Source organism: Rhyacophila brunnea, unplaced genomic scaffold (assembly GCF_057557595.1).
Source record: "Rhyacophila brunnea isolate RB1 unplaced genomic scaffold, BYU_Rbru_1.0 scaffold_1, whole genome shotgun sequence".
NCBI lineage: Eukaryota > Metazoa > Arthropoda > Insecta > Trichoptera > Rhyacophilidae > Rhyacophila > Rhyacophila brunnea.
In genome coordinates, this window is record NW_028232751.1 from 26,217,248 (window position 1) to 26,229,546 (window position 12,299).

Here is a 12,299-nt window from a genome sequence, read left to right on the forward strand (position 1 = left end):
GAATTATTGGACAGATGAATAGAATTAAATTTTCCACATTAATTCTTGTTTCAATCTTCGTGGATTAGTGGTACCGCATATAGCTCTTTGGTGTGTACACATCTTTTTAAAATAATTGAATGTGAAAATAAATTAACAGAAAAAATTGGCAGATGAGAAATAAACTAATTCAAATTAAAAAAAAATAAAAGATGAAAAGTTCTGTATCCAATTATTGACATATTGACAATCATCCAACAATATTAAGTAATATTGTAAACTTTATCGTTTGCATATTTGACTCTTGTCTCAAAAATTTGTCAACCCCTGTCTAAAGGTATATTGAAAACTTTTCAAAACTGTCATAGAATCAATTAGGTACTCCCAACTAGTTATACATAAAATAAATGCTGCACAGGGCCTGCAATAAGTACAGCCACCTTCTGTGCGACAAAAATGTCACCCTAAATTACAAAAAATTAGTAATGACACATTATTGTAAATTACTGATCATGAACATCACACACAATTTAATAATACATCATATTATGTTAGTCAACTACATTTGACAGCTCACCGCACAGCAGCCAATTGTGATATTATTTTTCAAATTTTATTACAAAAAAATTAACAAATATACATATTTTTTAAATATTTTAATTACAATATCAGATAACATTTGCTCCACCATATACTATCATATTTTTACTATACATGTTTAGTCACATAAATGCAAATTTCTTCATAGTTATTATTATTAATATTTTAATTATCTAAAAAATGTTCTTCGAATTATTGGACACAGATGAATAGAATTAAATTTTCCACATTAATTCTTGTTTCAATCTTCGTGGAGTAGTGGTACCGCATATAGCTCTTTGGTGCGTACACATCTTTTTAAAATAATTGAATGTGAAAATAAATTAACAGAAAAAATTGGCAGATGAGAAATAAACTAATTCAAATTAAAAAAAAATAAAAGATGAAAAGTTCTGTATCCAATTATTGACATATTGACAATCATCCAACAATATTAAGTAATATTGTAAACTTTATCGTTTGCATATTTGACTCTTGTCTCAAAAATTTGTCAACCCCTGTCTAAAGGTATATTGAAAACTTTTCAAAACTGTCATAGAATCAATTAGGTACTCCCAACTAGTTATACATAAAATAAATGCTGCCCAGGGCCTGCAATAAGTACAGCCACCTTCTGTGCGACAAAAATGTCACCCTAAATTACAAAAAATTAGCAATGACACATTATTGTAAATTACTGATCATGAACATCACACACAATTTAATAATACATCATATTATGTTAGTCAACTACATTTGACAGCTCACCGCACAGCAGCCAATTGTCTGATATTGTTTTTCAAATTTTATTACAAAAAAATTAACAAATATACATATTTTTAAATATTTTAATTACAATATCAGGTAACATTTGCTCCACCATATACTATCATATTTTTACTATACATGTTTAGTCACATAAATGCAAATTTCTTCATAGTTATTATTATTAATATTTTACTTCTTTAATACTTCATATTATGTAATCATATACAGTAAAACCTCGTTATTACGAATTCCACGGGACCGAAAATAAATAATGAAATTACGAAATATGAAATGTATGGGGAAAAATATTGAAATTTAAAAAATCTTTTTTTTGATTTTCATTAATTTCGTTTACGGTTTAATATCATAGATGTGCCTACAAAATTTCCGATTCCGCGTGTGTTATGGGTAATAAAATGTCAGGATTATTTATATTACCTTCTTAAAATATCTGATATATATTGAAAATTGTGACAGACTTTTCTTAAAACATCATAAATTACTTATTTTAAGAAGGTAATAAAAATAATCCTGACATTTTATGACCCATTAACACACACGGAACCGGAAATTTGTTAAGCACATTTATTATCACAAACTATCTAATATATATCTAACTAACTAATATTTTTTTTTTTTTCAAAATTTTAATATTTTTCCCCCATACATTTCATAATTCGAATTTTTTTTCGATTCTCGGTCCCGTGGAATTCATATTAATGAAGTTTTACTGTCATTTTTTAACATGGCTATTCGGAAAACCTACTTTATTATTTAACATTCAGCTTTAACAGATATCTCTTTGCAATTAGTCTGTTTCATTGAGATTTTACTGTAATTTGATATTACGTAACTACAACAATATCTGTGAACCTTGTTAAATATACTGTAAGTAAAGTAAGTAAAACTGACATTTTTATTGGAAGAGTTTGAACCTTCCTTTTAAACCTATAAAACAAGAAAGAAACTACATTACTACATAAATTTCATAAAAGTAAAATAAAGAAGTGAATTACCATGTTTGCTCCTATGCGGAGTACCTATGTATAATGAAGGTAACATTGACAAGTTTTTAACTATGAATGGTTGTTGACCATTCACCCAACCCTTTCAACACCATCATTATTTTAACACTAAACAGATGACAGATATAAATATTTTTTTTTATTAAGTTTTACTAACTAGAAGCACACCTTAAACCAATCCATAAAAAACTGTTAGGGGTTCGCATTTCAACATCTTCAGGTTCTTTTTGTTTCACTAATTTTAAATTGAGTATCATGGAGGGGTTCAACTTTTGAAATGAGGGATAAATTTTAACTTATCGACTTTAGGCTATTCAATTTACTTCACACTAAATCTAAAGAAATTCACAGAATTATTTTTGTGTAACTACACTATAATGTTGAACGAACTGTGAAACATAATTTATGGCCCTTTAATAACATATGTTATAACACTGTCGTGCTTTCTAAAATTATTGAGCAGAACTTTACATTTTGAAGGTGTGGAAAAATGTATAATCTAATTTTAATGGTGGGTAAAGAATTAATGTATGAAAAAATGATGAAAACCAATACTAATTTGATGAATGCCAGAATTTTAGGTTGATATGGAGAACAAAATGTCGTAAAGATTCATAAATAGTAGAGTTGTTATTCTATATACATTTCTGCTAGCCCCTATTCCACAGTTGACGTCAACTTTTTAGTTTTCCTTGGGAATACCAGCAGACTTTTTCTTGAGTAGCAACTCTCGGCCATTGCGCGTCCATATTTTATGTCACACTGTAAACAAAAAATAATTCTATGTAATGTACAGTTAAATAACACCTGTCACAAGTGTAACTGTTTAGATGGGTGTTTGTTTCCATTCTAAAAAAATAAGGTTTACCTGTGACAGACTAAAAGAAGCTGTCTGCCATCTGGGTTCGACACTAAAATCACCATTTTAAATAATAACTGTCCAACGTTTGTATGATATTAAATTGTGAAGTAGAAGTAACATTACAAGACCTTGGTTTATCATGCACTAGTGTGTATGTTTACTATTCTCATTTTTTAATCTATTATGGTTCTATTATGGTTCATTCTTGGTCTACTTTTTGACAGTGTAGAAAATGTCCCTCATAGAAACTAAATTACAATGACTGACCAGTTCAACGGAGTGTCAGATAAACTTGAAAAGGTCTTTCCTTTCAACCAACATAATATATTGACATTTTCAAAGCATGTGATTGGCATTTAACAATTCACAAAATAATCGAGAACGAAGATAGACTTAAATAAAATACCATTCGATCACGTGCACCCATGATGGCCGGGTTGGCAGAGCGTCTATGAAGCCTTAGGAAACCAATGTTGCAAATAAAATAGTTATAGTAGGCGCTTGGTAATCCAGCACATCCAATAGTCTGGCATTATGCAACTCAGCTCTCCTGTTCTATAATCCGGCAGGTTTCACATTAAACTACCGGATTACAGAGCTGAGAGCCGTTAGCTCGGCAGTCTGGTGCCCGATCTTGACAGATTATTTATTATTTCCTATAGACGTCCAATAATCCGGCATTTCCGACAATCCGGCATAGGTGGAAAAATATGGTTGCCGGATTACCGAGCACCTACTGTATAACTTTTGAATCCTATTTCATGCATAGGTATGTGGTAATATGAAAACTGTTCCTAAATATTTTTTAAATTATATTATGTTATAGCATATTTGAAGAACTTAATGTGACTAAAGCTGGTAGGCCAACTATCACAAATTTAAGGGATATACCCCAAAAGTACACAGAACCTACAAAATTCAAAAACTGAAACTTGCAGATGTGAAATCATTAATGTCTTTCATACCACACTGATTCATCATCAATATTATAACCAATTAATATCTGATGAAATTGATGACGGAAACACAGATATCATATTATGAATGTTATTCTTCTTAAAATATTTTTGAAGTTATACTTCTTTTGGCACGTTTGGGAAATCAGATCTGTGTATTTTTGGCGTATGACATGTAACACATGATTTAAAAAAAATGCACTCGATTGGATTCGAACCATCGATTGTTTGATTATCAGCTGAACGCAGTACCTTTAGAACATGGTATGGTACTGCAATTGTGACGATTACACAGTAAAATATTATAGTTTAGAATTGTTCCGTTGCCTAGGTAGCGAATTTATTATTGTCGGCCATTTGCAATTCCTTACGTAAACAAACGATTAAACGTCAAAGTGACAGTTGGTACTTTAAAAATAAAAACAACGAGAAACCATTATATAATTAAGTAATATAAGTTAAAGTGTATAGAAATAAACCAACGGCGTCCCAATAAGCGGTCCTTTCTCTTGAGTGTGTAATTTAACGAGATAATTAAGACCCAGTCAAAGAATCTAGTTTATCACAAGTTTTGTTTTTGTTTTGTTACGCGAAAGAAGTATAACTTCTAACGCGCGTACATAAGTACACACACCATTTTTTTTTTAAATCAAATATAAACTTACAATTGTAAAAAAATGTGAATTTGACACACATTTGGTACGTTACTATTACATTATTTTTATGGTTATATTTATTATTAAAATTTAGTTTCCATTTTTTGAATAATAAAATGCCTAATTCTTGTCAAATTTGGGATCACAGAGATTATAAATTTAATTTTTTATCGTAAACATTTCTAAAAAATCTTAATACCACTGCACATGGATGTACTGAAATATGACTATATTCTAAAACATTAGATCGAGAGGTTTAAAAGAATACTATTATATACTATATACCATATATGTAATAAAAATACTTTATGCAGTCATCAAATGTTTAAAATATAAAGGATAATAAGGCTTCAAAAGGAATGTCCAGGCTTATACTCTGAAAATACCATAAAAACTCCATTTTGACCTACGTGACGGATGTGGGCCGTTAAGTATTTTTTTTAATTTTCTGTTTGTGACATCTGTTGATTGAATCTTTAGTTCAATATTTCGTATAACGGTTCCCTGCACAGAATAAAATTATGTACAGACCTACAAACTTATCTGAAGCATAGGGATGGGCGAGCCACTGTCGAAAACTACCCAATCAAGACTCGTAGCTGGACAAAATCTGACATTCAAATGAAATTTTCAAAATGGCATCCTAAGGTAGATTGTACAGAAAATCGAAAAAAAATTCGAATTACGAATTATGAAATGTATGGGGGGAAAATATTAAAATTTTTTGATTTTCATCAATATTGTTTACGATCATAGATGTGCCTACCAAATTTCCGGTGCCGTGTGTGTTAATGGGTCATAAAATGTCAGGATTAATTCTATTACCTTCATAAAATAATTAAGTTTTGATGTTTTACGAAAAGTCTGTCACAATTTTCAATGACTGGCACATGAATTAGTGTAGTTTATTACGATTCATTGAATATTTTTATATGCCAGGACTCTGAATTAATTTCGAATTACGAAATTTGAATTAAAGGTATGATTTTATATGAAAATAATGTTCAAGGGACTTTTTTTCGCGAAAATTTCGAATTACGGCGAATTTCGAATTATCCGTGTTCTTATTAACGAGGTTCTACTGTAGATCCATTTTTGGCCATTCTACAGATAAGTTTGTAGGTCTGTATTTGTGTTTTATCTCGCTTTAATTATAATTTTTTCTTTTCTGTCTTTTAAATCATATTAGAGCAGGGGGGGGCAAACTTTTTGGATGGAGGGCCAAATTCAAGAATTAAAAATGAGCGGCGGGCCGCAAGTAAAATATCATTTTTAGATATACACTATTTATTATCACGAAAAATAAACATTACAAAAAATTAATGAGAAGAATGAAACTGATGTACCTTTTTTAACATTTTTTTAAATTCAGGTGTTAATTTTGTAGTTGCTTCTAAATGGGCATCGGAGATATTTGATCGTAAAGAATTTTTATTGAGGTTCATGATCGAAAATGTTTGTTCACATATATAGGTTGATCCAAAAATAACGAACATTTTTCTTTCATAATCTTTAAGTTGGTCGAAATTGTCCGAATTAAGGTCATTGAAAAATTTGGAGATTTCTTCACGACGATGCAATTCTCTTAAATCAGTGTCACACTACAGATCAATAATCTCAAGCTGTAGCTCTGTCGGCACACTATCAATATCTATTGAAATCGATGTTCAACGTAGAAAATAGTGGTTACATAGTGTGAGACGAGACGCAAGGAAGACGTACTGAGATAAAATTTATATATTATTATTTATATTATTTTATTTATATTAATTTTATTTATATTAATTTATATTTTATTATAAAAGAAACAAGAAATTCTTCAAATTTTAATCTATTGTTAATATTTTTTAAAAAATATATAAAAAAAAGTTATTCGTAATCAGAAGTACAATTAATGATGGCGGGCCGCAAAAAAATACCCAGCGGGTCACATGCGGCCCGCGGGCCGCAGTTTGCCCCCTCCTGTATTAGAGCATCCTTTTTTATTTATGTTCAAAAAATCAAATGATTCAAACACACAGTTTTTGAGTTATTAATATTAGATTGATGGAAGTCAATTTTATATTCTTTGTACAAAAATAAAGTCCGTCACCAATGAGTCCATTTTTCTGACAAATTAAAACATAAAACGATTACCACCTTCAGAGTTCTTCCATATCTCGGATTATCGTCTTTTTTTTGACCATGTCCAATTCTATTAAGATCGAATGAAAATAAGATCAGAGTGGAGGTTTGTATCAACAGTTTTTTTTTATTACGAGAAATGGATGTCTGTCTTGACTTCAAACACAAGTGTATTTGGAAGACCCAGGATTTAACCTGGGATCCACTACATTATAAGACACTGAATTTTATTTTGAAATAATGGGAGTAAAACTAAAGTCTAGAAAACTGGATAGAATAGATGGTCATTGTTCACCTGTATGTTATCATCAGTAACAGAGTGGCCATTCCATGACCAGAAATTCCACCTTGCTTGAATCTCTGCCGAACAGGGGGGTGAATTTTTCTGATAAATTGTAATGTACTCATCGAGTCCAGGGATGCCATATGTTTTTACAATCAATCCCATTTCTACGGAGATTTTCTCGCTACAAAAATACAAAATTGTTATTTATTATTATCAAATATGCCAGATTACTTATTTCTTCAAAAATGAGGCCAGAGCTCACGTTATGGTCAATAGAGAATGTTACCAGACCACAATCAATGACATTGATTTGGAGGAGGTGTTGGATGTACAGAATACGCTCTCAAAAACAGCCGCAGAGGTCAAATATGTCCAAAATTATTTTCAAACGATAATGCCAAGTTTTGATCTTTTGAATAAAAAAAATTGATTGAAACTCAATTTTCTGTGTGAATTTTTACATTTTCAAGTTCTATTGAACTAAACAAACACCTTTTATTATATTTATACTTACTAAAACCTCATCCCGTTCATCTAACAAAACCGCATACGGTTATAAGCCACAGGGCATAAGAGACGTATGATTTGGGTTCATGGAAACTTTGTACATAAGCATCTGGCCGTGGCCGTACATCATGGCCCCCATATCCTGAAGCGGGCTCCCAGGCTAGGATCTTTGGCGGGCCCCCTACTTATCGCTAACGGAAAGGCAGTGTGACGCTCGACAATAACGTTTTCTAAATGGTGTACGCGGTAAAATGAATATGTATATTGTAGTGTTTTTTGTATACTTTAATTTAATACATCCTTTTGAATTATGGAGTTGTCGAGTATCGATACACAATTAAAAATTGTATCGTACAACCACATTATTTTAAATAACATTATAGAGGAAAAATAGCACCACAGGCAACTTTTTTTACTATTAGAGAGAATTTGTGATGTATGTGTATCTCACTTATCTGGCGACTCGTCACACCGGGTCCCTCCTGAGTCCGGGCCTCCAGGCTAGAGCCCGATCAGCCCCCCCTTTGTGAGGGCCATGCCATACATAGACAACTAACTTATCAAAAAGTGACCATAGAGAAAAATATTCTTGTTTTTGTACAAGCAATAGTTGATCCAAATATATGAGCATACTCGACACTGTGATTTGAATGAAGCATAATAAAACAACGCGCTACAATCTCAAAGTTAGCTGATTATCGAAGTCACTCTCTCTAAAGCCCGACGGGTAAAACAAGAGTTCACTTGTCGGTAACTCACATGGCGACCGTAGCGCATAGCAGACATGTGTGGCCGTCTCGGGCTTTAGAAGTGACATTCCGCTATATTACTACATTGGCTATCTTCGGCACTGCAGGAAGAGTTATTGAAGTGTAAGGTGAAGTTTTATTCTTTGACCCACGATGAGTCACCCGACTACAAGTTCCAAGAAGCCGAAAATGTACCACTATAATGATGAATGGGAACAGGAACTTTTTTTTACGATGAAAAAGGATAAATGTATTTGCATTATTTGTCTTTTAAGCATAGCACTTCCAAAAAGGGCCAATTTTTAAAGACACTTTAGAACAGTCCATAAACAATATGAGAATAATTATCCACTTGGCACCGAGTTACGGAAAGCAAAAGTACAACATATCTGTTTATTTTCAATTAAGACTTATTTTTGGCTTTAAATTACTACTTTTAATGTTAGTTGACCGCCGCCATTAATTTCAAAAGCAGGTCGCCCGTAGTGGTTAAAAGTTTGGCCACCCAAACGATTATGGCTTAAGTTCACACGACAATAATGGGCATTCAACAGCCCATTTCCATGGATGGCCTGTAAGTCTGTCACATATAGCAAAAATAAACTGAAACTTACATAACTTTGTTTTGACGATGAGTCGTATTTATAAATACATGGTATTTATTTAGATTGCTGGACTGGCTGAAATTTTTCAAGATTGTGTTCACATAAGTGGTAAACTCCTCTTTTGTAAGAACTGGTGTTTCTGTAAAAAATAATAAAAATATTACAAACTGGATATAATAATTTCAGTGATGAATTTACAATGCATGCCAGAATGAAATTTTGTGATGAAAATAATATCACACTAACATCTTTGTTCTTCTTTAATTTGAGGTGTTGTTTAATTTATTATCTAGCAAAATTTAAAACTGTAAGTTTTTAATTTGAGAGACATACTATGAGGTCTATTTCCACATCAAATATACAATAAATAATCCTTACTTGGCAAAATTTAAAAAAAATGTACATATTCTATAACTTTCAAAACTTATTAAAATGAATGTTTAAAAAATTAAAGATTTACAGAAACTGATTAATTAAAAAGATAAATAACTGCTGTCGTAAAATTATATTTATAATTATAATTTAAAAAAAAAACTAGCCACTAACGCTTGCAACACAAAAATGTCATTATCTTATTGATATTTGGAAATAGGCGCCCCCCGCCCCACCCCCATGTCATATTTGATATGAGGTTATATCATAATACATACAGTAGAATCTCAATAATCCAGCACATCACAGGTTCGCCACTATCCGACCCGAAGTTAGACGGATGCAAGATGTGTCCCGCGATAACATTTTTAGTAATCAAATGTTTTGATACTATCCATAAAACCTAACTGATTTTAAAAATCATATGTAGGAAATGCATTTTATCTTGAATAAAAGATTATATACATAGTTTAGAGAAAAAAAACGGCAGTTTCCATTTTTGTACAATATTGGTAAGTCATTAAGTGTCATATCTTTCTTATAGGTACGTCTGAAAAAAGTTTTTTTAAATATTGTTTGTATACTAATATAATATAACATGATTTAATACATTTTTTTAGAAATTATATCCATAAAAAAGAAATACGTGTTTTGTTCACACATTACAGTTAATCCAACCTAAGAGCCAATACAGTCGAATTTGGTTATTACGATCACGGAAATAGCGAGATTTCGGATGTAATGAGGAAACATTCGTTGACATTTTAGTTTATGATTTTCTCCCTACATTTATTCACTTTTATAACGAGCTTCTTCTCGGGTATACCGAGCAAAACTATTGATGTGTCGATCGTTTAAAAACAACATTTTCGACCCTAAGCAATAAAAACTAACCGGGCAGTTAACTAGACCGATGCCGCCTGGATCGGATTACGTTTATGACACTAGTTAAGTGTCCAAGTACCTAATTGGTGTTTTCGCCGACAACTTTGAAAAAGTATCCACACATATGGTTGAAATTGCATGTCAAAAATCCTAGCTTTGTGAAGTCAGTAGGTACCTACCAGCGCACACAATAAATATTTTTTTTGTAGTTTATGAATGCCATGCTTATTTCAGGGATATTTACTATGGTTTTCAGATTTTTTATGTTCTATGCTTAAATAGAACATGGCGCAAAAAATGTTATATAACGAGTAATGCTTATACGAGCAAATTCAGTTGGCCCCATCTTCTTCGTAATAACCGAGTTCGACTGTAACACATTTTTATTGACCTGCTAATACTAAAAAAAAATTGAAACTGCCGTTTTTGTTTCTAAATCATATGCACTTACACGTTTTCTATTTTTCAGTTTTCTAGTAATCCAACACTATCTGGTTTTATAGTGATTACTGAGAATCTACTGTAAGTAAATATAAATTGTTATAATTAAAAAAATATATACACACGAAGGTTCAATAACTATAAACTAAACATGTGATTTAGGCCTATCATAGATACAACCACCTGTGGCTGTCACAATGGTGCTATGTGCATTACAGCAATAATTGTGTAGATAGATGAAGGGTCGAGTTTCTGACAGACTGACCATTGTACTAAGTCACAGGTGTTTGAGACAGCAATATTGTGTTACAAACAGTGTTGCCATCTTTTTCTAAGCTGATTATAGTACAAAGGCGTAAAAATTATAGTATTTATGATAAAAATATAGTACAGGAACATTTTTCGTCTTGAATCCCTTAAAATTATAGTATTTTGGCATATTTGGCGTAAAATTATAGTATTTAACATTTTTCGCCGAATCAAAATTATAGTATTGTACTATAATTATAGTACGGTTGGCAACACTGGTTACAAATGTCTCATGCCAACACCAAGAGAAATGCAATCCAGTGTGTAGCAACCACATGTGGCTTTAGCCATATATACTGCCAGCATAAACTACATAAAAATTACATATAATTAGGAATGACATTGTGTGCAGGAAAACAGAAAGGTGAAAATGGAGTTGGGATGAATTACACCAGCAGACTCACAGATCCAACCAGATTCAACGATTGTCGTGAGAATTCGTTAACTTAGCAATTACGCAGAACGATTCAGCTACCAACACTATCATGTTGACGCTTGATTTAATTGGTTCAAAATATACGCTCAGTTGCTAGTGTTAACCATTATATATTGTCGGGGGTCTAGGATCATAAGGGCGATACTACAAAAACACTACTGAGAAAAATGGTAAACTAGTTATCGTTGTTAAAAAAAAACAATTTCACACTGTAAAAATACAATAATAATAAATCAAAGCTGTTGTAACATATTCATAAGAGTGATGTAGTGCATCAATATCGTCAATTTAGACATTAGTTAGATTGGAAAAAAATAAAATATAATTAATGGGAGACATTCTTGTCTCTCAAAATATTTTGAAAAAAGGTTACTCCTAAATATTTGTTATTAGGACGATACATTAGTGAAACGGCAAATAATTTTCAACTATAGGCGCGATGAAATTTTGGACTCGCTGGCATTCGGAGAGAGAACGTCGAGCTGGGAACACGTCAATTTGTTTCGTGATGGCGACGGGGGTATTAATTCTTAAATCGTGTAAAGATGACTAAAAACGTTACCCATTTACTTGAAAAAGAAAACATGTCAATGAAAATATTATTATTGTTACTAAAAGAACATTAAATGGACGCATGTTGGATTTATATGACAAATTATATTTCGTTCGGCATGTGTCATTTGCACCCACGACCCGCAATCCGCGCATCGCCTAGCCACGATCTTTTTAGACCGTGCCTCAACTGAGGTATAGCCTTAAT

At 31.8% G+C, this 12,299-nt stretch overlaps 1 protein-coding gene across 2 annotated transcripts in view; it reads right to left on the reverse strand.

The window, feature by feature from the left end:
- Positions 1–1,571: 1,571 nt before the first annotated feature.
- Positions 1,572–12,299, reverse strand: part of LOC147079628 (uncharacterized) — a 40,995-nt gene continuing 30,267 nt past the window's right edge. Inside the window, exons 8-10 of one of the 2 annotated variants that reach the window (XM_085942625.1) lie at positions 9,106–9,235; positions 7,245–7,416; positions 1,572–3,113 (exon numbers count right to left, since the gene is read on the reverse strand). In XM_085942625.1, coding sequence (XP_085798751.1) covers positions 3,009–3,113; positions 7,245–7,416; positions 9,106–9,235 — 407 coding nt within the window. In that variant the 3' untranslated portion in view covers positions 1,572–3,008. The remainder of the gene's footprint in view (positions 3,114–7,244; positions 7,417–9,105; positions 9,236–12,299) is intronic. The other variant, XR_015070028.1, reaches the window with a different exon arrangement.